Consider the following 24,298-nt stretch of genomic DNA (forward strand, 5'->3'; position numbering starts at 1 on the left):
ATATATATATATATATAAATCTTTATCATTATATCTAAGAAGTCTTATTAACTCATACAATAATATGATTATCGTAGAGATTTATGGAGATTTAAAAACCTCATGCGACTAAAAGATCTAATTAGTAAATATAATTATAATTTAAATACATTAATTTAATTAATTAATTTTTTAAAAATTTTTATTATATTATTATTTACAAAAATTATTTATTTATTTGCTATATACAAATTGATAATCACAATATCTATAAGGATTTATTATCCTCCAAGATGAGGCAATTAATCTGAGTATCTACGGAGATTCTTTAAATCTCACGTGATACTGTTAAATATTTTATTAATTTTAAAATCTAAAAAAGAAAAATAAATTAATTTGAATAATGGGCCGTTGAAACTCATGTTTAATATGTATAAACTTGATTTTCATACTTGCAAAATTTTATTAATTTACATGATATGAGTTGATTCTAAATAATTGTGGAGACTCTTCAAATCTCATTAAGCTAACTTTCTTTGGGACAATTGAAGCCATATCTATTAAGAACTAAAGCAGAAAAAAATATATGGCCATACACATGCAGATTTAGACCTTGCTGATAGTTCAATTAGCAAAACACCAAGGCAATCCTTATAATCATGACTCAAACAGCAAATAATTGTAACTTCATAAACCAAAAATACGCCCCCCTTAAAGTTAACAAACAACTTAATCACCATTAATTGAGGCAAACATTTACAAACAGCATAAAGTGAAACCTTTAACAAATTTATTTTCTTAAGACTAATCACAAAAGACTAATTCTCAAATTTCAAAGAACCAAGAATGTTGTAAAGGCACACACATATTTTGACCTTTAAGGAGAATAAACTCACACCACACCTTCCCACTTGAATCCAAGCATATAGTAGTTAAAATCAAAGACTTCACCAAGTTTTCTTCTTCTTCTTCTTTTTTCCCTACATTAGGCATTTATTATCAAGGAATTGTTAAAAATACAAACTCATAAAGCCACATGATCAAAAATTTTTGAAAAATCCCCAAAACAACCAAACCATCAAACAAGCATATTAGTAACTTTAAACATCTAAGTTCATAATATAGGATCTAATTTCACTAACTAATATCCAATAATTCCATATAGTGCCTAATTTCTTGTATCACTTTTTTTTGATTGGTATCTTAAACACACCCACGGGAACCCATAATTCATCAAAACCCAGAGCAATAGGTTAACAGAGTATAAGCCCAATGTCCTTATTAAACAATCATCAACCTACAACAAGCAACTTTGATAAACATCAAAGAAAGTGGTTTCAACCCTTCGATCCATATTTCTATTCAAACATGAATAAACAAGTACACGTCCTGGAACCCAATTTCTAACTATCAATTTCATGACTGGGAAAAAAAATCTTTTGAACAATAAAAGTATTATTTGTCAATTTGGCAGCATCTCTATAACTCAATTTTGTACATTTCAAAACCCATATGAACTTTATGAAATTGAAGGTAGAAGCAATCTAAAATTAAAATCTTTATAAATCAAACACAAGATTGGCTTCAAACCTTTTAATAGAGATAGGTATCTCCAATCGTTCCTTCTTCCCCTTTAAGCGTTCAGTCTTTCCCTCTGTTGTGCTATGCTCTGCTTCTCTCCTTTAGCTCTTAAATGTCCTCTTGCCTTCAACTCTCTCTAGTTGAAATTCTACCGTCAGCCCCTCTTATCGATCACAGATCTCTCTCAATCTCTCCAAAAACCAACGATCTCCCTTCCACCCCCAGCTCTCAATGCTTCGTCACTCTTATATAGGAAGAAGAGGGGGTAGATTTTTGAAAATCATAATAACTCACCACCCCTCTGCTTCTCTTCTGCCACACGTATCTGCACGATAGCTTCCTTTTCCTTTTTGTTCCTGAATCACTGGCCATAGGAGGCTTCTTTGTCGCTCCACTTGCCTGACCTTTCATCAATTTCCTCCTGCTTACTTGCTACCAAACTTGATTGCTCTGCCTGTGTCTTCCTTTCTTGTTCATGATTCTGAATTGAGAGGCTAGGGAACACTTTTCTTATCTCATGAATAGGTAAAACTGAGGTAAAAGGGGTGAGTGAAACACTGAACACTTAAGCGTTTCATTCACCTTATCTTATTTTATACTTTCTTCATTAAAAAATGTAAGGTATTTTTAATCAAATTTTACCCTTCAATAAAGTATTTACCTACTTTCAAACTAACAACATCTTTTCATATTTATTTTTATTAAACACCCCATACTAAATATAAAATCATTATCAATAGGAGTACTTTTGAAAAAAATGTAATGATTACATATTAAAAAATTAAAAATGAATTATATTTTTGAACACTCAACTCCTTAAAAAATGTCTTACATTTTTTAACGGAGGGAGTATTTTTTTTATTTTTTTAGTGTTAAATTTTAAAAACTAGATTTGAAGAAAGAAATATGTTTTTTTATCAAGAATATATATATATATATATATAAGGGAAAGAATTTTAAAAAACTTAATTTTTAACAATTGATTCTCTTGATTTTCTGATTATTGAGATAACTGGGTGGTGGTGGAGATTTCAAAATATTTAAGCATGATTTTCTCCCTCATTTTTTAAAATTGATTCTGAAGAGAGATTACATATATTTATCTTCTTTATTTTATTTTATTTTATTTTATTGAAAAATAATCCTCAAAAAGATTAAATTTTTTTATATTCATTAGATTTATTTTGAAATATAATTCTTAAAAAAAGAATTAATATTTCATCTTTTTGTTTCTTCTTTTTTTTTAAAATTAATTCTTAAAAAGAATTAAATTTCATTTTTATATTTAATTTTTTTGTTTTTTGTATAAAAAATATATTTAAAGTTAAAGACTATTAAAAAAACAAATATTTATTTATTTTTTGTTAAATGTACGGATAAAATATGGTGCATGCAAATATATATGTGTGTGTGTGTGAGCGCGCGCCTGTGTTATATTGCCAATTAGGGTTACATGCATCTTTTGCTTGCACTTATATGATATATAAAGCGGTTCTATGTTGTATTTTGGCTTGGGATGCATATTTTGTGACATAGCTATGGTGTGAGGCTAAAATATTATTATAAGTGTATGTTCGATAGTATTTAACTTAGCTGTGCAGTAAAAAACGATCATTTGGTATTGTATGATGCTTAAAGCATTTGGCCTTATCTTGTGTAAATTGAGGATTTTGACTAGTCAAGTATTTAATGATTAGTATAATTATTTAATTACGTGTTTGTTAGATGGAGAAGCAGCAGACAACACTTTAATCGTGGTGCACAAACTTGTTTAGGGTGAAACGACCTTTTTCCCCTTTTAGTTCACGTGATTTCTTTATGTAATGACATGCCTCCTTTTTTATTTTAAATGCAAATCTTTATATTTTTGTTTAAGTTCAAACATTTTAAAAAGGATTTTGAAATGGGATCCCAATTTTAAATATTCAATTATAAATTTTTATAACATTTCTATCATGGTAATCTATGAGATTAAGCAATATAATCACCACGATAGCGTGATTATGGATTGTTTTAGTAATGTTAAAGTGAGTATTATACAAAATATTTTATATTTTTGAATATCTCACTATAAAAAATGTATTATATTTTTAAATAAAAGGAGTATAACTTTTCACATGTATTGGTTGGTATTCCTAAAGTCTATATAAAGGAGCCATATATCATTAATTGTATTGAGACAAAGAGGTATATTATGTGTAACATCTTCTCAACCTATATGGATGTTAGTTTTCATCATCTTTGATTAAAGGACGATTAGAGTGTTGTAAATAGTTCGAGTGAAAGATTATTTTGTTGTGACTTCCAATCATAATCATTCTTGGACGTTGTTCATATTCTTTTCTTTTATTCAGTTTTACTACCTGTGAATGCTAAAATGAAATCAATAATTTTTAAGACTTTTTTTAAAGATATTCATTATTTCAAAATATAAGACATTTTAATAAAAATAATATTTTATTAATGATATTTTTTTTAATATTATCATTTTTATATATTCTTTCCTTTTAATATTTTTTTTAAATATGAGGTTTTAAATTAATGAAGACATTTTCAGAAATTTATATTTCAATTTTGAAAAAAATAAAGTTTTAAAATGTATCTAATGAGTTATATACCAGTGGATACAATGTATTTAGTATGTTAAATGTTTCCTCGTTAATAAAATGCACTCCTTGCCAATAAAAGTTGGTCGAGTTGGTAAAAATTTGGCTTATAACCTATAAAGTTATGAATTCAAATCTCACTATTAATGTAAAGACATTATTGGTATGTGATCTGTAAGTTCTATAAATATTATTTGAGTATGAACGTATGTCTTAGTCTTGGTAAGCTCTTAAGACTCAATTCACCTGAACTTTACACTATAAAAAGTGCATTCCTTTCAATTTTATTTATAAATCATTTTGAACAAATTTTATTGGATGTAAGATAAAAATTAAAACTCATTAATGTCATCTAAAGATAAAAAAAATTAACTTTACTGCTATGAAATATATGGGATAATTTATTAACATATTTTTCACTTACCAACATTTTATTAAAAAATAAAAGGAAAGACTCATAGTGGGAAGTCAATGAAATTCGTTGTAAATGAAAGAGAAAACGATAATAAAATCCTCGCGAACTACATAAATAATAATATAATCTCTCAAAATACTAAAATTTTATTCAAGTCCCAAGTACTTTTATGTCAATAAATTTTAAATTAAAAAGATCATTTTACCCTTATTAACAATTATGATTTCTTATTCAACTTTTTTGATTCACAAAATAAAAATTATTATTCCTCAGGCAAAAGTTGTAATTGAGGCTGTTATTTTTAATAAGGATAAAAAGGTCTATTCACTTTAAAATTTATTTATATAGAAGTTTTTAGAGACTTTAATAAAATTATAGCATTTTGAGGGATTATATTATCATTTATATAATTAAAAAGAATTTTATTATCAATTTTTTAAATATAAAATTTAAAAAATTATTTTTCTACCATACAGACTGAAAAAGATGGAGTAGCATATTTTAATAAATGTGTAGCCTGACTCTTGCTCTCGGCCAAAAATAGTTTACCATAGCGTTGCCTGACTTCAACCGTTATTGGCAACTCCACCAAAACGTCGTATGTATTAATTGTTTTTCCCCCTCATTAAAGCCACCTGCAAGTTTCATGTTTAGTTCACCGTTTGCGAGATTTACCCTTCATACATGGGATGATTGGTTTTGTTCAACGGCCAAGTTAGTTTTTCGTGCATTCTAGACGATGTTCGGTTATTTTCTATATTGTGCAATAAACCTTAAGTGATCATGGGAAAAAAAAAAAAAACCTTAAGTGATTTCTTCTATTTACATTTTCTAATCTTGTTGTATTAATATACATATTTACATTTTCCCATCCTTTTTTTTTTTTAATTTCATAGCTTGGTATCTTAAAATGCCTGAGAGAGTATTACCACTTTTTGTTCAAATTAATTCGAACCCACTATATATGCCGAACCATTGTTAAGTCACATATCTTTTTATAAGATATTTTTTAAAACAATTTGAGTTTCCATGATATAAGATCTTTTTTTTAAAAAAAATAATGATTCAAGATTCAACCTGAAATAAAAAAAAAATAATGTCCCATCCCATTTTATTTTATTAGTGTGTTTTTTTTTTGTTGTAAAAAGGGTTCATTTTATTTTAGAGAGTTGTTGCATGGAAGAATAACTCTAGGGACAATATCTTTGTGGATGACCCAAACCAGATTATTTCACCAGATTTTTCTACAAAAGTTCCTAGAGTTTCCCTGCAGGTTCGACTCATGTATCCATGGGGTAATTCAGTAATTGTAAATATGTAGAGTCTTGGAGATATCAAAATGAGTTAAATAAAATAGGTTGACTTGCTTCGATTATTATTATAGGATAGGGCTGCACAAGGAATTGGATAAGATTGAATTTTAGCCAAACCCAAAATTTGGTTTCTTTTATGAAATAGATTGAGTTAGCCAACCCATAGTTCAGTTTGATCTAATTGTAACACAAAAATTAATAGGACAAGACTTGATTTTTAGAATTAGGAGATTGGTCCTTTTAATTTAGTACTCACTTAGCTTTTTTTTTCTTTGTATGAGATATAATAATTCTTTTTATCTTAATAAACTCAATAAAAATATATATAAGCATAAAAAATCAATGATAATATCCAACAACAACAACAATAACAAATATTTCAGTTACAATCTAAACTATTTAAATTTATAATTTCAACAATAGCAACAACAACATTCAACAAACTTCACTAATATATCTAATCTACATTACAACAATAATCTAGCCACGAACTAAATTAAAATTATATCGAATAGAAAGATGAAATATGAATGAAGGAAACGCTTTGTTCAAATATCAAACTATTCAAATATGTTAAAAATAATTAAAATTATATTAAAATGATTTTATAAAACCATACTTAACCAAATGGTTTGAGAGCTTGATCTTCTGTCTAGTCCAATTTAAGAAGTTAGTCTGATCTTTTTATCTCTTTGATCCTTTGAACCAATTTTTTTTTACTGGACCGGACTTTTTTGAGTTGGATAGAATTGGACAAGATAACTAAACTTTTGCACAGCCCTAATTATAGGGTGCATCTTGGAAAGATTCTTTAATATTTAATATAAAATATCTAATAAGGTATTAATTATGTTGTCCCAATATTATTTCTATTTAAATTTGTTAACTATAAAAGATAATGTAATTCAGATTTAAAATTGTTTATTTAAATAGAGATCAAAGTACATTGTTACACTTACAATAGTAAATTTAGTTAAGGTTTTGTTTAAAAATAGTTTAAAATAGAACCAAGAGAACTTGATTTATTTGACTTGTTAGTTAAATGAGCCTAATTGTGATTTAGATTGGTTGGCCGTTTGACTTAATATAATATTAGAACAGGGAAAAAAAATTAAAATTATCTCCAAAAACCTACATTGATATATCATAATATTAAAAATGTAACTATTGTGAACAAAATTATACAAGCAATATATCAAAGCCCCTCTATTAATTTAATTGAATCGCACACCTAATAAGTGAATTAATTATCTTTAAATTGATAATAACTTTTCATATATGCTCTTATTTAAAAGTAAAGAGTTAACTAATTTATTTATTAAATATATTTTTGGAAAAAAAAACTAAGTAAATAAACATTGAGAAACTAAAAATATATTACATTTTTTAACATTTAATCTAAAAAATATATTATATTTTTGAACCATGAGAGTATCAATTATTTTCAAGTCCGAATGTAGTCATCACCCCAATGTTCTTGTATTGGATTTTACCTAAAAAAAAATCTTGTACTGAAAGTACAATGACCTCTGCTATCAATCGTATTTAACTCCACTAACTAATAACCCTTAACCTTAAGGATCAATTATGGCTTTAATATTTAACAATAGTAATATAAAGGCCAACCTTTGTAATCTCTTCTCATACCAAACTGTAGTCCTACTACAATTCTAATATAAAAAGGGGTTAATGAATTTACCACGCCATAAAATAAACAATTAAAGAAAATATTTTATTTAAAATGCTTGGGACCCCAAGACTTCTTATTTTAAAATCATTCAAAATCAATGACATATTAGAGTAATGCACAACGGAAAATAATTCTTGCATTCATCACCCTAAACATATGGTTTTAATCAAAAGAAATAAGGCTAGAAGAAAGGCCATGCGCCGTGGCATGCACCACATGCACCGCGGCATGCACCACATGTGCCGTGGCATGTGGCACAAAGCCACGGGCTCCTATTCTGTGCCATGCGCCGCAACATATGACATCATATGTGGTGGCACAGAATGACAGGCTTTACTATCATTTGACAGTTCACAAAAGTAAATTTTTGGCATATGTCATTTTCTCATATGACATCCAATTAAAGTAATTCAAATGCTCATATGAAACGTATTTCATAAGCTAACTAATGAGATAAATTTGGATACGATCCAATAGTCCAATCTAAATTTGAACACTTAAGGTGCAGAAAATCACTTTTCTTAAAATTTCAAGCACCAAAGTATTTAAATCACACATTTTGTCTCACTAGGCTATTTTAGGCTTAAAACCAAGTTCAAAAGAATCATTCACATTTGATTGACCAATAATATCACCATTTAAACACATATATCAAGATTTGGCCATCAAATTGCTCTTTTCCACAATGTAAGGCTTATTATTAAACTTTTCAAACACACATATTTGGTTAATCTTTAGTAAAATCAATATAAAATCATCACTATAAACACATTTTCATTCTTATATAACACAACCCTAACCCTAAACCACTTTTCACTATAATTGGGCTAGGATTCACTAATTCACCATAAATTCACTATATAGTCACCGCTTACACATTCACAACATATTCACAATTCAATGTTAGCTCGTGATCTTATATTTCATCACATGTATCACATCTTACACACATAGGGCTAAGATTAATAAAACCACTACTTATCACAACCTAAAACATGCATATGATTTCTTATGGCAACTTTCATTTACAAACGTATAACAAAACAAGTTCATTACACAAACTCTTCACTACACGATGGTAGCATTACTATGCCGGTCTAAAATTCTTTCCTTTTCCTGACTCACTACTTGCACCTGTATATAACCACAAGGTAAGATAATAATATCAGTAATAGAATAATTTACAACTATTAACTATCATAGATAACTATAAGCAAATATTGCATATTAGTAGTCGAATATAATATATAGCATAATTTCATAAAACTATTTTCACAACAAATTATTACCACTAGCATGATTAACTACCGTTCGATCTTTCATATTATCCCGACCAAAACCATAGGCTCTTATTAGGCCAATACACACTCCTTGACCTAAGTGCACCTTCAGTGGTACAATCACTCGACCAAAGGTGTTCTGTTCCACTTTCAGACTAGGGTTTCCCCTATCACATATAATGATCAAGGTATTGTTACTCCAACACTACATCACATAAATGCTAAGGAGCCCAAATCTCCAAGACTGTACTCATATGAGCATTAAGGAGATAATCTCCAACACTGCATTTTATCAGGTATTAAGGAGATGAAATTCTCTAACACCGCTTCTCGTTGAGCACTAAGAATAATGATGCCATATGAACTTCTCGTTACTTCTCTCTATGGTGAACTCTTACCCTCTTATGATCATGCTTATTTACAACCAAGTGGTTGCATTCCAAATCCACACACACACATACAGTTATACAGTCGCATTTTTTATAAATCCATTTCCTTAAAATTCATTTATTTGAAAATCCTTTTCATTGAAATCCTTTTTCATGCGCAAATGTTTTCCTTAACCAAACACAATCTAAAACAGTTTCATGCATTAGCTATACAAACAGTTACAATAGACAATCAAATAGAGTAAGTTATTCAACTATCTCAACCCTTCTATAACAAGAAAAGGGTTACTTATGGATTTCTCAACAAATAATGTCTTCACTTGCTTCCTTTTCTCAAGTTACACGCGCAACACAACAATCTAAACACAATTAACTATATTAGTCAATTAATCAAATTGACCGGGAGTACTAATTATTCTTTAAAACCACATTTGGCTATTCTTTTTCTTTTAACTTAAGCAACTTAAGTTTATTACAACCCAATATCCTAATACATCTCTTTCACAACTTCACTCTTATTTTCCTTTTTTATTTAGAGCTAATTTAAGCTTACAACTTTAAAACTTTATCATTTAATTTTAAATTAGTCACAAAATCTTAATTTGATCATGGAGAACTTTTTCATTATGAAAAGATAAGAAACAAACCCCTTCAAATTTTTTAATTTAATTTCTCTATAACTTATATTAAAAGAAATTAGGGTAGAATCAAAGCTAAAGGTAGTACAAAACTTATCTGGTAAACTATTAGTCAGAAATGTCTCCCTCAGCTTTAAAATTTGATGCCTTAGTAGAGCAAAACTTCCCTTCCTCTCCTCCACGTGTTGTCACTCTTCTTCTCTCTATTTTCATGAGCTAGACACGTTTCTATTAACTGATTTTTTGTGCCGTATGCCGTGATGCATATAGCATTAGTCGCAACGCATGACACAGTAAGAAAAATTCTCATCATACACACCTACTTCACTTTGAAATGTGATCCTTTTGCGCGTATCTGATCATCCAACATTCTAAAGAGTCAAAATACTAAAAATATTCAAAAAAAATTAATATAATATTTTTCAAAAATTAGAGTGTTTAAAAATATATGTGGAAACATGAAATACAACACTTAGCATTGAGAGTTGGATGCTAAAGGATACAACAATCATTTAGGGAAAAACATACCAATTTACCGTGACTAAGAGTATGTTTATCGTGGCTAACTAGGAGTTGACACACTCGGCGTGGCTTGTTGTATGTTCGCCATGGCGAAAGGCACAGAGACTTACTTGTCACGGCCATGATTTTACTTGCCATAACCAACACACCCTATACACTCATCGTGGCTAAGATTGTTATTCGTCGTAGTGAATCTTGCATTATCAGCATAATGAACAGCATGTAAAAATTAACTTCCAACCCATATAATTAACCACTCAGACCTCCAATTAAGGCAATCTGAGAGTCTAAATGCAAACAATTTATATATCTAACTGCTAACACCATTTATAACACAATTTGATGCCAATTAAGAATCCTAAAACACCAAGTGGTAATATGAGCCTTTAATACCAATCACATAACTTAGGTTAAGTTAGACATGCGTGGATATTTATATCATAATTGGTAAATAAACCTTTAATATCAACCAAATTCATCACAAATTAGAACCTCAACCTTTTCCTAAAAATATTTCAGAAGTATGCATTTGTCCTAGAGTTGGCAACATAACATTCAATTACATTAGAGCTAAACTAGAGACTTTACAAATGAAGCTTTAGTTTTTTTGGCATTGATGCCTCCCCTTTTCCTTTGGCCTTATCACCTCTCGGAAAATATTAAGTAATGGAAGCAAAATTAAAAAATCTCAAAAACCAAGAATATAATCAAAGTATAAAGTGTGGCAATTACAATCAGTTAGGCAATATAAAACACATAACTCAGTCCATATAATAAACATTAACATTCACATTTTAATGCTTTATGATTAATGCAATCACCTTATATCCCTCCTTATATTATCTGATTGAACCTATGGGCTATTAACTCATATAAGACAAACCTATGTGACTGAATTAGTCCCACTCTCCAATTGTGATGGATCGCTAATCAAAAGTTTTCATACTCACTCTCAAATTATGGGTTTCCCTTACTCAAATCTTAGGGTGTCATAAGTGCTTGATCCATACTATCCAGTCTAGGATTGATGATATTAAGCATCATACCCAACTCATGCCACACCAATAGTTTGTTAGCAATACCAAGCATATTAATAATGAAATATGACTCTAAGGTGAACTCCCATTCTTCATGATTATACAAGTTCAATTTAACATATGCAAATATAATTCATGCATATCATACTAACTTAATATATTCATAATCACAAAAACTTGCATGTTTATCACAACTCACACACAATATAATCATAACAACCCATCATAACAACAGCTATACATAGCCAAACTAAACCCATATTTCATCTTACTAACATCAACAATACATAGCTAATCCGAGCCCACATTTCATCATATTAACGTCAATCATGTTTAACCAATCCAGGCCCACATTTGATATCTCATTATCATATAGCATTCATATTAACATAGTCACTAAACATGTTATCTCTACTAGCTATGCTTACCATTTAACATTCACTCAGAGTCAACAAATTTATCAACAAGTCCATATTTCTCATTTCAGGCCATTGATGACAATATATTCACAAGTTACAATTGTAGACACTGTAATATAAAACAATTAAATTCCTAAGCACCTTGACTCTTAGGTTATTACCCCAGGAGTACAACTTGAACTGTAAGAGATCTTCTAACAAGCCCAAAAACTTTTAAAGGCTGTCAATCTATAATTTACCGTAATCAAACATCATTAATGACTAATTATTATTAATTAGCTTTTAATCATGATTAAGGCTTAAGACCCTAATTAGTGATATTAATAATAAACAATCTCATTTTTAGCGTGCGCGCGCAGAGACACAAAGAAAAACACACAAACATATAAGTCTCTAACTTCTCAAAACATTATAAAAACCTCCCCTAAAGTCTAGGGTTTTTAGATTTTAACATTCCATTATCATAATTATCATCAAAATTACTTAAACTACACTTATTCCATTTACTGGGTACTAAGGAAATTGAAAACTCAAGATGAATCCAAGCATAAAATAGCTTAAAGAGAAGGTTAAAAGATGGGAGGAAGATTAGAAGTGTTACCTTGAGTGATTAAGAGTTAGAATTCGTGCCCTAATGTTGGGAACTCCAAAACCTTAGTAGAGCTTTTCAAAAATTGCCACAAACCTCTCAAAAACTCTATTTTATCATTATGTTTCTCCATAGAACATTTAAGTCTAAAAATGATCCATTCACTGTGGCCAACGATACAGTTTCATTGACCCAAATTCAAAAATTCATAATTAATTTCACATATTTCCAAAAATTATGAATGAGGACTCTATAAAAAGCTTATAATGTATACTATCTAATTAAAAAACAATTACTCAAAAATATTTTCATTTAATTTTATTTTACTTAATATAAATTTTAATTTAATCTAAAATTAATTTAATATAATTTAATAAATATCAATGTAACATATAAAATTTCTAATTTTTTATTTTTCTATAATTGTTATGTTTATGTAGGTATAAAATATTAATTTTTTTACCAAAATTTATATTTTATTACTAGTAAATATTTAATGTATTTATATATGATATAAAAATTTGTAAAATAATAGTTATTTTATTATTTCATAATTCTTATATATTTTTAATCATTATCTTCACTATACATGTATATTTATATTAATATAAGGCAAGACTATGTGTTAATATATGGTTTTTATCAACTTTATTTTTTAAGCCAATTATAGTACAAGGTTAAAATTATTTTTAATTATTTAAAAAAATGAGTATGAGAAAATTAGAAATAAATAAGAATGAAAAAATAAAAAAAATTAAAATTTTAGTGAGTATACCCAAAATTTTTTTTTGGCCAGTCGTATACCCAAAAGTTTAATAATATCTAATATAGAAGAGTTGGGTGTAAATTTATAAAATAAGTTTTACTTAGGGTAATTAATTTTGCTATTTTAATAATTAATTTCGGGCCTATACTAAATTCTTCCTAAAATTAATTGTAAATCCCGAGAAAACCCTTTCTCGTGAGTAACGGATCCAGTTCTCTTAGTCGACGAACGAGCATCCCATACTCCGTCGGACGCCGTCCACCGTTGCCCTGCGTGGTTGTTCTCGGGCAAGCAGTGAAGAAGGTTCGAACCCTAGGGCTTTTCTACTCCCAAAATTCGGTGAGATTGATTCGTTCAATCTGGTCTTTCGAATCTATATTTGAATTTTTCTCCGCGTCATCTGTTCTCGCTGTTCTCGCTTTGTTTTAAACTTTTCATGTTAATTTGTCTTTGAATTTTGTCGTGTAATCGTTGAATAATTTTTTTTTTTGGTACTAGTTTTTGCTTGAATGGTGTGTAATTGGCTATTATACTTCTTCCCTCTTCATTTTGATTACTAGCGACCTGTATGATTTGGATATTGTTTTTTTGTTTTGGCAATGTTGGATTTGTTGTATTTTCATTATTTGGGCATTCTGTTTATTAATCTTTCTTTATTATCATCAAATTTGTAAATTCTCAAGGTAATTGTGATGTATGATCTTGTAAATGACTTGGCTCGAGTTCTATCAAAGTATCTGGAACAAAAATTAAAAGGACATTATATCAACTATGCATATTTCAAAGATTTCGGTGGGGGCATTTTCCTCCACTGAGCGTAGTATAGGTCCGCCTGTGACTCCAACCAAAGAAATTCTTAGATACATGTAAGAATATTGAAATGGTCTTTTCATAATCTCTTTATTTCGAAAAATTAGTTGTATTAGTTACTTACACTAGTTTGCTGAGTATTTCAGGAGAATCAGAATTTTATTTGTGTGGTGCATGTTTATCAATGTATGGTTTGATAATCACTCAACATCTGTTTATGCTATTATTTCAATGCTCTATCTCAGTTTGGGAAAGTAGCTTTGCCTAGATGGTTCATGCATCCATTGTTTGTTTGGCTAAGAGTCAATGAATCTCAATTCGATCAAGATGGATAATAATTACATTAATTCAGAGGGAACTTCCTTTGTTTTTCTGGTATGTAGATTTCTTATCTATATTCATTAAATACACCGTTCTCTTTCTCATCTGTACATGGAGCACATAGACTTCAGAAATTTTTTGTATTCATAATCTATACAGTTGTATCCTTCAGGCTATCAGATTCTGTATTGTATTTCAAATTAACGCCTTGCAGAATGCAGTTCTATTTTTTGTATCAAATCAGTTGTTTAAAGCTTTTTATCTGTAAAATTTTTAGATAGTGCAATAGATAGGTTTAATAGGAAGAGATTTTTAAAAGTACAATATGTCTTGTGGCCTGCCCTGGTTAACTGACTGGACTTGGTCGGTCTGGACTACAGGTTGAAATCTTAGACTTTAGTCTTATGCTCTGCTGGGCAGGGCAAGTCTGGCCTGTAAACTGCTATGGGCGTTGCTAAGCAAGCAACTTGAATATTTATATATGAAATAGGGACCTGCATGCTTGGTGACGTGTTTAATAGAGATAAATGGTTTTGATTTGCTTTTTTCCCTTTTTTTTTCTTTTGCAAATTTCTCTGTTTTTATTCATGTCACTATAAAAAGTTGCAACTTGCATGAGATATGCAGTTTGAAAACTCATATAAGGAGTGCCGATCATGTAAGTATATTTGATTTGAAACTGAATAGTATTGCATCACCCAATCTTAAGATGTTTATGTCATTTTTGTTTAGGTTGGGCCTTGGGCTGAAAAACACATCCTGACCATTTAATCATCCTCAGACTGGGCCTCAAGGTAATCTAAAGTCTAGCCTAGCACATATGCGCCCTTGCTATTCATAATGTCAACATTACATTTTAGACACTAGTATTTCATTAGCTCACTCCACCTAGTGAGATAGGGCTTGTTGTTATTGTTGTTGCAGACACTAGTATTTTATTAAATATCTTGAATATTTGTGAATCAGATCTGGCTATTTAGATGCACTAGTTGGCCCATCCAATTTATATATTGAACAGTTTTGAACATCAAAGTACAGCATAAACGGATATAAATATATATTGAACATCAAAGTATAGCATAATTGGATATGCGTAGATTGGGCCAGAGCCTTAGAGAAGGCCTGAGAAGTGAAGATCACTCTTATCTGATATCTCTTCTAATTGACCAGGAAAAACAGACATTTCTCTAAAACCGGCTTAGATTCTCAGTTTCATCTCTATGAATGCTTAGCAGACAGCCTCAAGGCTGTTGCTGATTTGCTGTGAACGGACCAGAAGGAAGCAGTGCTGGTGTCATCTCTTCTAGGACGAACCTCTTCTGTCATAACTGTTGGACTTGCAACAACAAATTCTGCAAAATGTTTGGCGTGCGTGGTTCTGCTGGAATTGTTTCTGATGTTGTTTACCAGCTTCGTCAAACTTTATCAGTGAGTGTCCAACCAATAGAACTCTCAGCTTGGATTAGTTCCCTTCCATGTTTTAAATCCATCATCACTGGATGATCTGAAGTAGAAAAATTGTGTTCTATGATTTTGCCCTAAGGTTTGTTTTGCTCGAAGATTTTCCTCTTGAGCTTGATTTTCTCTTTGTAGCCTACTAGCCTATGATTGATGTGTTTGTGTGATTATTGATATTCCATATCTCCAAGGAAGCCCAATGGAGCACTGTGCTCTCAAATTCAAATTCCTTTGCTTTCATTTGCCCGGTTTTTAATTTATCATTAGACAAGCATTGTTGTTAGGGTGTGGTAGGTATCAATATGACCCTTGCTAATTTTGTACAGACATAGTTCTTGCTAACTTAGGATCAGTCTGAGTCCCAGTCTTTGACTCAGCTTTATCTAGCAAGATCATTCATTCATACCTATATTTAAATCCAGTTCTTTAGGGAGCTTATATCCCCTCTCCTGTCCACTGTTGTGTGAATTAGTAACTCTAAGGTCACGTTTGGTTACTAGAATGAAATGAATTGAAAAAATAAAGATAAAAATAGACTAAATCACCCTCCTTTTCATGGTACACATGATAAAACTCGTTAATATATATTACAAATGTAGGAATCATCACACCCTCCAAAAATCTTTTGAATCATGATTCCCAACTCCATAAACTAAATTATTCTTCTCCCTTATAAATGTGCTCACCTATCTCTTTGATCATTTTATTTTTATTTTTATTTTTTTAATCTATTCCATTTCATTTCATTCTAGTAGGCAAACGTGACCTAATAGTTTCAACTGTCTCTTCAATACTCAGCAATTTAGCAACCAAATGGAGGACCAATCTCATCTTTTTTTCTATTCCCTGACCTAATGCAGCTTCATGGTGTGCGAGTACAAAATATAAACATCGGGGGTGGTGTTGGAGGGGAGATCCCTGACAACAAGCGCCTCCAGTATGCCCTGCAGCACATACATGGAATTGGCCGTTCCAAAGCTCACCATATTGTCTGTGAGCTTGGGGTCGAGAACAAATATGTCAAGGACCTTAGTAAAAGAGAGCTATATTCCCTTCGAGAATTACTTTCCAAGTACATGCTCGGCAATGACTTGGTATTATCTCTGACTATTTCTAACAAAAATTTCTCTACCTCAATGATACTTGTGCTAGTTCTGTAATGTGTATAACGCAATCTCTTTTGATCCTATCAGAAAAGGTGTGTCGAGAAAGATATAGAAAGGTTGGTCAGTATTCAGTGCTACAGGGGTTTCAGACATGTGGATGGGTTACCCTGCAGAGGACAACGCACACATACAAATGCTCGCACCAGGAAGAGCAGGCCAGGTTTTGCTGCATCAAGATCTGCTCAATAGACAGATGAGTCATGTTTCTGCTTTGCGATGGACAATTTGAATTAGCTTCTGATATAAACTATGTTGTTACTTTCAGTGACTCGTAATTTTTTGCAGCAAGTTTAGCGTTGCTTAGTTAGAAAACTGGCACGTCTCACCATATGTGTTAGTTTTCTTGATTGCTTTCTGGTTTTAGTTGTTCAATAATGGTAACATTATCCTCTCGTGAATGAAATTATAATTTTTTGGGATTGATGGTACGAATGCAATCATTGCCTTCTTAATCATTAAATCATTTATATGTTTTTTTTAATCTGTTGAGTGGAATTTGAGTTACACCTTACACAGACGTGTGCTCTTCACACTTAACTGCGAGAAACCTGTAAACTTTGGCCATGCTAGGCACTTACACATGGACATCGTTTTCTTTGACGTATATTGAGCTGGTTATCACATAAACTCAGGCTTCGACTCTTTGGTCTTTGATAGTAAACAAATTGTATCTTCAATGTATGTATGTATTTCACGAAAAATGCAATTTATTTCTCAAGATAAAAGACAATTGAGTACTATCTATCAATTTCAAAATAGAAGATAGATATAGTTAAAAAAGCGTTATACAGGTCAGCGGTGGACTGGTGGTTCATTTTCAAATCACTATCATATGTCACTGGGAGTTTTATGTTGTTACCGATGAATGTGCATGTGAATGTGAATCTAGATGCAGCACTTTAAACTATGGGGTTTCTTTTATTTTTCCTGTTTTTTTTTTTTTTTTTAGGCTTGGCTTGATTTTATTTTTCAAGAAATTAGAATCTTGTGAAGTTTGAGCTTCTAAAATCTGTGATGTTCAATTAAAAAACTAGTAGTCTGTGTCGAATCATGATATTCATTCAGAAGCTTGAACTTTGGATCATAAAGCCTAAGCAAAAGTGAATGAGATAATCATCATATGATCATCCTGTATTTATTGGACATGAATTTTTAATCATGAGGGGAATAATAATATTCATGTGAATATGGCTTTTCTTTCTTTCCTTTGCATTTATATCAGTGATTGAGTCTTTTCCTGCCTTCATTTTCTTCCCGTGACCCAAGTACTTTTACAAGATTTTAGAATATTAGGAATATGAATAGGAATTAGGAAATAGGAAATAGGAAAATTCTTCTACCCCACCCCCAGTCCACCCCTTCTAATTGCAGCCTTTTAATGGTGGAAAAGTAGCTCGCGCGAAATTGGAGTAAATATTTATCAGTGATGTACTTCACGCTGAACAGAAAATCAATTTAAATTATGTAGACTACTTTTTTATTTTTATCTGAAATGTTTACAGTTTTTTTTCATATCTTGACCCAGTAATATTTTACGTATTTTATATTTTTTGTGAATCATAATATAAATTATTTTTTAAAAGCTTTATTTAATAAAAAAATGTAGGACATTGAATAGATGTTATATATATTTTTTCAATTATATCTTAACCTTATTGAGTAATTGATGATAGTTTTTTAAATAAGTTAAATATTATATTTATTACGTTTAAGGGCATAAATAAAAAGATATATAAATTTTTATTTATTTTAACTAATTTTTTTGAAGCAAAAATTAGTTAATATTGATTTATATTTGAATAAAATATATATTTAATCTTTTAATTTCACACAACATTTCATTTTAATTCTTTAACTTTACAAAATATTTTTTTAATCTTTTAACCTTAATATTATTAGTTTTATCCTAATAAATTTTTATATTAAACTTTTAAATATTGATAAAATATTTTTAAATATTGACATATTTAGTTTAATTTTTTTTAAAATAACAATGATTTACATAAAAAAAAAATCTCTTCACACAGACGAGTTACTTTTAATATGTTTAATTAAGATTAAGAAAATTTTAAAATTTATTAATTTTATTAAAAAATTTAATAAATTTTTAATTTTATTTTTATTAAATACACACTTTAATGCTTTCTCTCACTACCTTTGAATAGAAGTAAAGGGATAGCTTATGTTAAAAAAAAAAAGATTAATGATTTATAAGTATTTTTGTAAAAGTTTTGAGTTTGGAGGTATGTTTTCAAGATTCAATTCACTTAATTCTTTTATTATCAAAATAAAAAAAATTGTGGATGTACGTAATCAATTATGCCCCTAGCAAGAAGATATGGGGTGGATTGAAGTTGGTGATTGATAGGGAGAGCAAAGGTGTTGATTCCCATGATTATTAGTTTGCAAAATTCACGATAATCAAAATTGGAGTGCTCCTCTATGAATGCTTCTCTTTTTTAAGTTAACAATTGAATGAATTTGTACAATCCTCTCTTTGTCACTTACCCATATTCATTCATGCATCTACATTTATGTCGCCGGCTAAAACATGAGAATCAACACATGAAAAAAAAAACAGTACTTTTATTTATATTTAATTTTTCATTAACACAAGTACTCCCCCCGTTCAAAAATATAAGGTATTTTTTGAGGAGTTAGATGTTAAAAAATATAAGATATTTTTAATATTTCGAGGTGTAATCATTGTCTTTTTTTTTAGTACCTCTATTGATGAGTGACTTTATATTTATTGTAGGGTATTTAATAGGGATAAATAAAAAAATATAAGGTTAGTTTGAAAGTAGGTAACTACTTTATTGGGGGTGAGATTCGGTTAAAAATGCCTTATATTTTTAAACGGAGGGAGTAAGTATTTTTTTTTTTGCCAACAAGTAAGTAATTATTTAAGGCTAAATTATAAAAATACTCCCCTAAACTTTGAATCATGTATACATAACTTCCTTAACCTTTAAAACTTTATAATAAACCCCCCTTAACTTTTATATTTGTGTAGATAATTTTATATGATTAATTTTATTAATTAATTATCTACACATAATTTAAAATTTAGGAGGTTATCTGTATATCAATTAAAGTTTGAGGACTTAAGTATACACAAAAATAAATTTTAAAGGGATATTGCATAAACTTGGAAGCTCAAAAAAGTTTATTGTTGAGTTTTAAAAGTTAAAAAGTTTATTTGTATATAATTTAAAATTTAAAGAAGTTATGTGTAATTTAACCTTTATTTAATGAGTACAAGGAGTTGATCAGCGGCAGCAGAAATCTTTTCCTTCAAGATGCTGAGGCTTATTACATATACAAACATATAGGATTCGAACTGATAAAAATTTCTATCATTAACCTCAATTTAAATTGATATAAGTAAATAATTTTGATTAGAGGTATGTGTATATATTTTATTCTAAATATAAATAACAACAACGTAACATGTTTTAGGACCAAACGAGCGCACACATGACACATATCATCTAACATTGGTTGCCATTAGAAAAAGAAATTCAAAGTAACAATATATTTCCTTTTATTTTCTTTATAAGTCACTTATATAAGTCACTTATAACATTTTTATCAGAATTAAGGTATTTGTACCCAATTAAAATAAAATATGTGAATCTTTTATATATTATTTTTTTATAATAAATTATTTTTATTAATTAAATCAATATGTTAAGATTCACATGTCTTAATTTGATTTAATATAAGTATATTAAAAATATAAAATTAAGTATATAAATCTTATTCAAGTTAATAATCATGAACTAATTAATGCTGTACTCCATACTTTTTTGTTATTTTTGAAAAAGCCCTTTGGTATTTTGCTTTTAGTTTTTTTTTTAAATTTTAAAAAAGAAACAATATTTCACGTTTAAAATTATAAAATATTGTAACTCATTTTTATTTTTAAAGAAAACAGTTAATATCATTAAAAATTGTATACTCTCTCAATATCCGTCCTTATTTTATACAGTAATTTAATCATAAATCTAAATATGAAAATTTTATAAATTTCAAACATTTATTAAAGATATTTTTGTAAAAACATCCTTAATTACTCTTGGAAAACACCAAGATATCTTGAATTTTTAAACTTGACATATCTAAAAAATATGTCTTATAATTCTGAGTAAAAGGAGTATAATGAAACAAAGAAATAATATAAAAAAAAGACTTGAATCCATTTTTTGCTGAACAATAACAATAATATAAATTTAAAAATATTGTATCTTTCAATGATTGAGGGATGAACAAAATTGCTTCCCCACGGTAACCAGGAGCGACAATTAAAGTTAGAATCGAACGGAAAGTCCAGAGAGGGGTCCGACAAAATAAAAATAAAAAGAGGGAACAGTGTTAGCTTCAACTTTTGTGAATCTTTTTCCAAACATGGAAATTTCTGAAATTCCTCACTTTCTCTCTCATTTTTCTCTTCCAAAATCAGTTGGGACTTGTGAGTGGGGACTGATCTTCCGTACTCATGACACTGATGACATTACCCTGATCAAAATCTAAATAATTGAGATTTAAATTATTATTTTATATTTATTAAAATATAAATTTATAAAAATTATAAAAAATTTATCATCAATCTAGTTTACATTTAATTTGAAGAGTCTAATTTAATATTAAAATTTTTGTAATTTTTATATATTAACTATTTAGATATATTTTATACAGTGTAAATTTAATATTAAATTTTTTTCATAATTTTTATAATTTTTATTTTTATATATATAATATCAAAAATTAAAATATATAAAACTGACTTTTTTTAAAAAATTATAAGTTAAAATTTTAAATTTGGACCATGTATAATATATTTGGATAGTTAATATAAAAAAATTATAAAAATTTTAATATTAAATTGGACTCTTCAAATTGAATATTGACCAAATTGATGATCAAATAATTTTTTTATAATTTTTATAAATTTTTATTGTAATAAATAAAAGATATATAATATAAAATTTAAAATAATAATTTAAATTTGGACCTAAATCTCATCACACAAGTGAGAATCACCATTCAAAAATATAAAATAATACTTTAAATCTATTGATTTGAATAGTCTAGAGCTCATCACACTGTGAAGCACAATGGTACTCATTAGTGTGATGAGCACGTGCTGAAGATTACTTTGTTGAATTCCTTGCATGCCTACACACCTACTTTATTATTATTATTTTTTTGAATATAAGGCCCTACAATAAAAACTGTGTAAAAAGATTAAGGTCTAGTCATATCAGAAATCATGAGGCTTATACAATCGGGAGACGGGTTGATAAAAATAAAAGTATCAAAATCTTTATAAGAAGTCTTGTGAATTAGAAGATTAGCGCAGTTGTTTGCTTCTTTGTCAACATAGTCAAAAGTAATAGTCCAATCTCTCATCAAGAGATTTCTAATGTTTTTGACAATCTCGAAGAGTAGGTGGGAGTCACAACATCCGTTGTTAATGAGTGATAATGCTTTTAGGGAATCAGAGTGGATATTAATTTTAGTAAGTTTCTCGTTCCAGCAAAGTTTGAAACCTTCTAAAATTGCATATAGCTCAGCTGTAGTGGTAGGGTAATAACTAAGATTGTTGAAGAATTCATTAATCCATTTACCTTTATCATCTCTGATAATACCTCCACATGAAGCAGCATCATAAGTATTGACAAAGCTGTCCATGTCGAGTCTAAACCAATCAAGTTCAAGAGAGCTCCATTTAGCTTCATATCTGGTGTTATTGTTGTTTAATTTGTTAATTTTGGATTGAAGCTTTAGGTCATTCATAATCTATTGAGTGTTGGAGAAGGAAATGTCATTAATCAAACAATCATCTTCTAAATAGATTTTTCTACACCTGGCTTTCTATATATTTAACAAGCTTGGGCAAAAAATTTCTGCTAAGGGATTCTTCTAGTTATTTGACTGCCAATGCTTCGTTCTTAGTGCCCACTTTACCTTTGTTTGGCAATAATCTTCCTCTCTTTCTCTTTAACCCCATCTTCCTTTAATTTTTTTTTCTTCAATGAGCATTATACAATCTTATTTAAAACATGGTGATCAAGTATTGAATATGCATACCTACCCCAGCAACAATTCCAACCTATCTTTTTTATTTTGCCCCTTTTTTTAGCACTCTCAAAAACTAATCTCCCGATCACATTTATCTCATCATTTTTCGCACAAACAAACTTTTTTTAATTACCAAGTAATTCACCTTTCTCAAAATTATACTCCATCTTTCAAAAATTTAAGACATTTTTTAAGGGGTTAAATGTTAAAAAATTTAAGTTATTTTTAGTGTTATAAGGTGTCATTATTGTATTTTTTCTCAAAAAAGTCAAACACCCTATTAAATAAAGGCAAATATAAAAAAATGATGCTATTTTAAAAATAATTAACTACTCCATTAAGAAATAAAATTCACTTAAAAATACTTTATATTTTTGAACGAAAGGAGTAAGACATTTTTAATTAGTTCACACTCTTAATAAGTTGGTTGATGATATTTAAAATTATATATACTACTTTGAATGTTTAGTATCCTTGTTTTTATCTTGATTTTTAAAAAATTATTAATCAAACCCTTAAATAGGAGCATTTAAAAAAAGTATATTAATTACATCGTAAAAGATGCAGGATATCTTATCTGCTCTGTTCAATATTATAAGGCATGTTTAATTAAACTATACTCACAAATAGTTAGTTAATTATTTTTAAAATTATACACTCTTTTCATATTTACTTTTATTTAATAGGGTGTTTCAATTAAAAAATTTTATTAATCACACTCATAATTAAGGGTATTCTTGAAAAAACTTCATTACTTGAACAATAAAATTAAAGACCCAGCATATCATATATCTTTGAACATCCCACCTTAAAAAACAAGCATTCTATTTTTTACCGAAGGGATCATTTTTTTTTGACAATATATTATAGAAAATATTTTATAATACTAAATGGATGAAATAATAAAAGTCTATTTAATGCCTTGCAAGAAAAAATTTATATATTGGATTCAGGTTCCCATCATATGTTCGGCCTTTTTTTTGTTCTTGTGTTCTAAAAAGTCTCATCAAAGTTACTTTCACCACGATCATTTAAATACAAGTTTATCGCAGTGCTTTTAAAGGCAAAATTAATTAATTTGCACAAGTTCCCACTCCAAAAATTATAAACTCTCTCCTTTTAATGATTAATTGTTCTTGACAAGTATAGTAGCTGCAGCTCCATAAGTGTAGCACGTAGCAAACAACACAAAGAAAGTTCAATTCTCATGTTTGCATGCATGATATATGCTC

At 28.9% G+C, this 24,298-nt stretch overlaps 1 protein-coding gene across 3 annotated transcripts; it reads left to right on the top strand.

Annotated features, from left to right (window-relative positions):
- The first annotated feature begins 13,404 nt into the window (after nucleotides 1-13,404).
- On the top strand, nucleotides 13,405-17,416 carry LOC129308113 (small ribosomal subunit protein S13, mitochondrial-like). 3 transcript variants are annotated; one of them, XM_054949127.1, is made up of 6 exons: nucleotides 13,410-13,563; nucleotides 14,280-14,409; nucleotides 15,088-15,149; nucleotides 15,526-15,783; nucleotides 16,674-16,907; nucleotides 17,007-17,416. In XM_054949127.1, exons 4-6 carry the CDS (start codon nucleotides 15,715-15,717, stop codon nucleotides 17,166-17,168), a joined length of 465 nt encoding a protein of 154 aa, XP_054805102.1. In that variant the 5' UTR covers nucleotides 13,410-13,563; nucleotides 14,280-14,409; nucleotides 15,088-15,149; nucleotides 15,526-15,714; the 3' UTR covers nucleotides 17,169-17,416. The 3 variants fall into 3 exon arrangements, with proteins under 3 accessions (XP_054805101.1, XP_054805102.1, XP_054805103.1); XM_054949126.1 differs by lacking the exon at nucleotides 14,280-14,409 and having other exon boundaries at nucleotides 13,405-13,563; XM_054949128.1 differs by lacking the exon at nucleotides 14,280-14,409 and having other exon boundaries at nucleotides 13,445-13,527.
- The last annotated feature ends 6,882 nt before the right edge of the window (nucleotides 17,417-24,298 follow it).

Source organism: Prosopis cineraria, unplaced genomic scaffold (genome assembly GCF_029017545.1).
Source record: "Prosopis cineraria cultivar Desert tree isolate PC_DT_omini unplaced genomic scaffold, ASM2901754v1 PC4, whole genome shotgun sequence".
Classification (NCBI taxonomy): Eukaryota; Viridiplantae; Streptophyta; class Magnoliopsida; order Fabales; family Fabaceae; genus Prosopis; species Prosopis cineraria.

What these genes read in the sequence shown, in the direction of transcription:
- LOC129308113 (XM_054949126.1), top strand. Translation starts at nt 15,715, where the DNA reads ATGTTTGGCGTGCGTGGTTCTGCTGGAATTGTTTCTGATGTTGTTTAC. An exon ending in AGCTTCGTCAAACTTTATCA is followed by an intron (nt 15,784 to 16,673) that starts GTGAGTGTCCAA and finishes GACCTAATGCAG; the next exon opens with CTTCATGGTGTGCGAGTACA. An exon ending in ACATGCTCGGCAATGACTTG is followed by an intron (nt 16,908 to 17,006) that starts GTATTATCTCTG and finishes TGATCCTATCAG; the next exon opens with AAAAGGTGTGTCGAGAAAGA.